This window comes from Acipenser ruthenus, chromosome 15, assembly GCF_902713425.1.
Source record: "Acipenser ruthenus chromosome 15, fAciRut3.2 maternal haplotype, whole genome shotgun sequence".
NCBI classification, from domain to species: Eukaryota; Metazoa; Chordata; class Actinopteri; order Acipenseriformes; family Acipenseridae; genus Acipenser; species Acipenser ruthenus.
The window spans coordinates 1,651,128-1,657,127 of record NC_081203.1 but is presented as its reverse complement, the minus strand read 5'-3'; the positions used below and the strand labels follow the sequence as shown (position 1 = coordinate 1,657,127).

General features: G+C 37.7%; 1 protein-coding gene across 3 annotated transcripts in view; it reads right to left on the bottom strand.

Moving 5' to 3' along the window:
• Positions 1–311: 311 nt before the first annotated feature.
• The window catches only part of LOC117396782 (LIM/homeobox protein LMX-1.2), a 69,120-nt gene continuing 63,431 nt past the window's right edge, over positions 312–6,000 (bottom strand). For all 3 annotated transcript variants that reach the window (XM_033994966.3, XM_033994964.3, XM_033994965.3), the window contains 5 exons: positions 5,198–5,376; positions 4,468–4,545; positions 4,086–4,152; positions 2,996–3,157; positions 312–1,566 (listed from right to left, as the gene is read on the bottom strand). In XM_033994966.3, the coding sequence (XP_033850857.2) occupies positions 1,409–1,566; positions 2,996–3,157; positions 4,086–4,152; positions 4,468–4,545; positions 5,198–5,376 (644 nt within the window). In that variant the 3' untranslated portion in view covers positions 312–1,408. The remainder of the gene's footprint in view (positions 1,567–2,995; positions 3,158–4,085; positions 4,153–4,467; positions 4,546–5,197; positions 5,377–6,000) is intronic.

The following is a 6,000-nucleotide window of genomic DNA, read 5'->3' as shown; positions in this document are numbered from 1 at the left end:
ATTTTACAAACAGTACAACCCGAGATCTAGTCAACCAAATTTTTGTTATCATCCTGCAACAGATTGCAGTGGAACTTAGGTTGAAAAACCTCTTATTGTCAAATTCGGAAGATCTGTTGACTCGTTGAAATGTGAGATATTACGCTGAAACTCTGCACTGTGTACTGATTTTAATTTGCTTTGCCTTTTTTTCTTTCTCCTCATGATTTTTTATTTATTTTTTTGTTAATGCTTCCAACATGTAGACGTCTATCACACAGATGGTGCAAAAAAAAAGAATCAAGCTTTATAGATTCTAGGAAAGGGGGTCGTTCAGTATTTAAGAGTTTATTTATTGGTACCAACAAAACTTTGGTAATTTAGCAAATTCTCGCATTAAAAATGCATTTTTAACAAGGTCTCAGTGAGCTTGTAACAAATAAATAGCACAATGTTGCCGATTTACAGCCTAGTCTTTTCAAAAAACAAAACACTAGTTTTAATTTCATAATTAATTGACATACACGTTAAAAGATAAAATGTTTTCTACTTTACATTGGGATTTTATTATTATTATTATTATTATTATTATTATTATTATTATTATTATTATTATTATTAAATAAAGCTTTTTTTTTAATCTTTTGAAGCACCTTTAGGCATGTGTTGTAGCTAAATAAACAGAAAGCCTCCAATATTAACAACTTTGGAAACGTTTCCACTTAAGTACACTCAACCACACACCAATGACCTCCAAAATTAGTTCTTATCTTATCTTATCTTTTTTTTTTTTTTTTTTAAATGCCATACATTTTAAGGGCTAAAAACTAACAAAGTGATCTAAAAATGTTTATGCCGAACATAGTGTAATAAAGAAAACATGAAATCCAATCACCACGTTTACATTGCAACATTTCACAAGTTAATAGTTGTTTTTTTTAGTTTTTTGTTTGTTTTATGTTTTTGTTTTTGTTAATGTCCACAAGATAAAGATGGTATCATGCAAAAAGCAAGGAAACCGATCCCCGCCCTGACCTTCGAATGCGGCATTTGGTCAACTGATGTTTAAAAATCAGTGGCTTATATTTTTGTGTCGTTCAAGGACAGGAAGAAATCCTAGTTTTCAGAGAGTCATATACAAATATCATACAGAGATGAGATCTGTAAAAACGTGTTTTTTTTTTGTTTGTTTGAAAGCTGCTGAAGTTTTAAACATCCCATGCTTCTTGGCTCCTGTCCTGCTGAGAGGAAGTTGGTGCGGCGTCACGTTCAAAGTCTTCCTGATAACTTCCTCTTTGCCAAGGACCCAGTGGAAGAGGTTACGTTTTGTTTTCTTTTATGAGGCAAAACTTGAAAAATATATGGCTGTACATTTTTTTATTTTTATCACTGACGAGTCACAACGGGTTCGGTCCTCTGCTTCTGTTTTTCACGAAGCGAAGTACGAGTTCTGCATGGAGTAGAGCCGGTCGATTGGGTTCCCCACTCTTGCCTGCATGGAGTTTGCCTCGGAGGAAGCGAGGAAGCAGTCGCTCAAACTGGTTAGGGACGTGTCACTGTCGATGTCATGGAAAATTGAATCATTCCCTGTAAGAACAACAAAAACACCACCGTTACGAGAGAAGCACAGCGCAGTCGTTTTCCAATACACCCTTTGACAGAATTTTGCCGCACATAAACTCTATACAGTGTCTGAAACTGGGCAATAAAATAGTCATCCAGCTGAGGTCGCAGGGCGCTTGGGGTTTATCTCAGACTATGGTACTTAAGCCAGGAGGGTTAATGTTAGAGTGGTTCTTTGGAAAGCACAGTTCATTTGCCTGTGTTTGCCTCTTACAAAAAACTCAATTTCGGGGAACTAAAGCTTTAGTGGGTACTTCGGTTTTAAATGGCAGTATTACATCAAGACAGGGACAGTTTGACAGAGCATTCATTTTTAATGAGCTGACATTTACTGGTGCCTCTTTGGAGACTTTGATACCATTGTCTTAATAATTGGAAAAATCAACATTCATAAACTAAAAGGAGTTTGAGAGTGTCAGTAACAAAGAGCTAGTAGAATTGACAAATACAGATCCGCTGTTTGGATGGCAGACGTTTTGTATTGAAAAGCACCTTCGGTACTACCTGGGGCTAACCATTTATAACAGGATTAGACTTTCACAAATTGCCTGTCCTTATTTCACAGATAGAGCCTATACTGCTAAATTATTTAGTGCTTGACATCCACTGCAGAGTAACTAATGCATATTTTCTAACTAGTTTCATTTCTATTGGTGGACTATAAGGTATCTTTGCAAAGATATACATAGATAGATAGATAGATAGATAGATAGATAGATAGATAGATAGATCGATATTTTATATGGAAAGACCTGTGTTTCACTGAAACTATTTTGTGTACATTAAAGGTTTAGTATCAGATAAACAAACATCATTGATAATGTATATCTACTGCACATTAAGATGCTGTGGAATGTATATATTTGAAAGAATTGGCAAGTCAATGCTGAGATTATATATATATTTTGTTTACAGAGCATTAGGCAAGGGTTTCTATCGTAAATACTAGAAAGTAATTTATACAGTTGCTTGTTTTCATTGTAGATCTTGAATTGCTTCATGTTATCCGATGCATTTGCAAAACTTTATACACGTGTAACAGAAACCCAAGACCGAAACAGGATTGAAAAACGAATGCAAACAAGCATGGAAATACTGTAAACTGTTCCTAGCAATAAAAAAAAAACACAGTGTCGGTACTGAGTAACAGTGCGAGCGCTCATGGAAGAAACTATCAAATAAAAATTACAAAAATAAAAAGACACGCTGTACTGATTTGAAAAAGCACAGTGGTTTCATCTGCATGTGTGTGTGTGTGTGTGTGTGTGTGTGTGTGTGTGTGTGTGTGGGAGGGGTGGCATTCTGTTAAAGCAACAAGGAATATTGACTATTGGGGGTAGTAGCCCTTACACATGAGAAGTGAGTGAACACATAATCTCGAAAAGATGCTCACCATATGGGTTCATGTGGTCCCCCGGCATCTGCGGAGGAGTTAGCCCTTGCTGAAACGGGTCTGTGCTGTACCCGTTCTGGTCCATTACTACAAGCTGCTGCTGAGCGGGTGCCAGAGGCGTGTAGGAGCTCATCATCCCCTCCATCCTATTGGACATTACTTCTGCAAGACAACAGGAAAGGTTGACAAGATGCAGAGAAGCCTGGTTTTTATTTATTTTATTTTTTTTTGGGGGGGGGGGGTTTAATAGCAACTGAAAAAATAAACCACTATGTTGTTTGACGTCACACCAGTACACAGCAGCTTCAGGGCATGAGCTATTAAAGATGGTAGTAATTACATTTATACGATGTATCTGGGTAGCATTCCCATGAGATCAGTTTTTTTTTATACCATAGAACTGTAGCATTTGCTACAATTCATGAGACAAAAACGACAGTGTTTTTTAATACAAAGGAACTTGGTAGTACTGAATGTTCACAATGAATGAGATTAGGAGGAGTACCACTGCTGCCACCAATTTAAGTTTAACTCCCTCAGTTCCTGCAGACTGTTCAGCACTGGTAACAATGGTTTTTAATTGCGTAAAATGTTTTAAAGGGATGCTCTTTGTAGAGTGACACAAGCAGGATCTAGAAAAGCAATGATTTGCTTCAATGGCAATAAAAGGTTTATTAAGTGGGAAGGCAGTGCCTCTGAGCTAGAGAGCCCTGGTGTGGAACAAGCTTGTGATGATAATGCTGTGCGATGCACATCTCAGTTACGAGGGCTCAGAAGGGTCGTCTTATGATATAAAATACCGTCTCGCAGTTACATGGAGCTGTTTTGAAGCGCAGAAGTACCTCCAAGTGCATCACAAAGCAAGAAAGAGGCGCTCATCAACATTAAACAGATGTGAGTTTGGATTTGTAGTTCAACGACAGCTACAGCTACAGCGACCAACGTGTATCACAAACTCTCCAGAAGGAGAACCCTGGGCACTGGTTTTCATTTCTAGGAATGTCTCTGGTGTAAAAATGTAACATGAACCCATGTATATGCTCACTCCCTCTAAGTGGGGTTGTGTTGCTTCAGTGGTTCTGTTGCTTACCTTGACCCAGTCTCTGGGAGTTTTGTTGCTCTTGCTGTTGCTGCTGTCTCCTTGCCAGCTTCTTCATCTAATTAAAACAAACAAACATACAAGCACATTACAATACATATTTATATATTGCAACAGTCATTCAACGCTCTGTAACATGGTGGTTATGATAATGATCATTTCTTTTTTTGTCTCCCACTCACCCAGAAATGAACTACAAAAGGCACCAACTGGACAGCGATTTATAATTTAGGGTGTTTTGAAGATGTTATCAAGACAGGAGGCGAATTCGGTCATAGGCTTTTAAAGAAATGTGTATTTATTGCTCTTATACTTTAAGGGCATTCATTTCATTCTCTCGGTGGTATTTTAGCCTACATGAACCACTGCTTACCTTGGCTCTCTGATTCTGAAACCAAACCTGAACCACACGAACACTGAGGCCAGTTTCGGCTGCCAGGGTTTCTCTAACCTGGGAAAGATGATTGAAAACAATGTATTTTTGTTTAACACACAAAAAAAAAGGATATAAAAAAATATATACTGTTAACAGCAAAACCACGCTTTGCTCTTTGTATCTGGCATTAAGTGTGTATTATTTCTAGCTTGCTAATAAGACTGCAAAATAATAATAGATGGGAAAAAATAAAGAAAAAAACAAAAACACAAGGCCAGCTTTTTGTACTGCATGCTCAAGTCTACAAAGCTCTGACCCTAGAGCTGGAAAATGAATGTGAGTAATCCATTTACTATTTAACAGCTCAGTTATATAGAGCACCAGTAAAGCATCGTTGGTGTAGTGGAGCCAGGGGACACTCCCTGTTATTTTAAAGAACGTCCATTTGATTTAAAGCATAAAAAATAGACATTTCTTATTAAAAAAATAACAAAACAGTACACATTTGTGTTTTCAGAATATTAGTAGCCCCACGGATGAAAAGAGTCAGTGCCTCTCTCCCCGATCATGAACTCAAGATGTTTCTTATGAATGTATTTTTACGTCCACAAGGGGCAGTGTTGCAGGGGGACAGTTTATTGGTTCCACTCTGGTGTGCCAGTTGTACTTAGAGAGAAGACATGTTCGAGAGCTCTTTGGAGGGGGTTTAATAAAAGGGTTCTCTTACCTTTCTGCAGGGTTTAGAAGACACTTCGAAAGAGGCTTTGAAAGCCCTTCTCTGCTGCGTTGTCAGTATCGTCCTGGGTCGTTTTGGTCTCCTTGGGTCTTTCCCATCGTCGCTACCCTTTCCATGGCCTCCTGAGCCTTTGCCTGGCTTTATATCCAGATCTTCATCTTCGCTTTTAACTGCAGATAAATTGTTATTCAAATTAACAGTGCGAACTTTGACCTGAGCATGAAATATGAGCTGTTTTTTTTAAAAAAGCTTTCATCTGAAATTGTGAATAAGTGAGAAGATACAAGGTAAAAGAAAACACACACACACACACACACACACACACACATATATATGCGATGGAGCATTTATAAAAGAAGCTTAAGCATCTGGTTTTCATATTCCCATATCGATTTTTCACTAAAGAGATGTGCTAGATTGTTACCAGGGAGCTCTTAGGGGAAAATGATCTTCACAAACAGTATCTCCAGAAAGGATTTGTGAAAGTTGAAGATTTAGCTAAGACAGTGTTTTGTAAAAATGTGGTTGCCATTCTTTAAAACCTTGCGACATTATCGCCAACAGTGATTTCTAGCAATGTGCTAAAAAAAACAAACTAATTTATCAACAAACACTATTTTGAAATGCTTTGAAAGACCTTGTCAAGTGCTGTGCTTTTTCAGGTTTTAAATACGGGTGTGTTAGCTACCCTATAAATGACAGGAACGCGTGGTTTCTGACAATTCTTATTACAAAAACTAACTGCTTCACAAAGCAACTTGTTGCTGTGGGTTCACAGGGACATTACCTTTGGG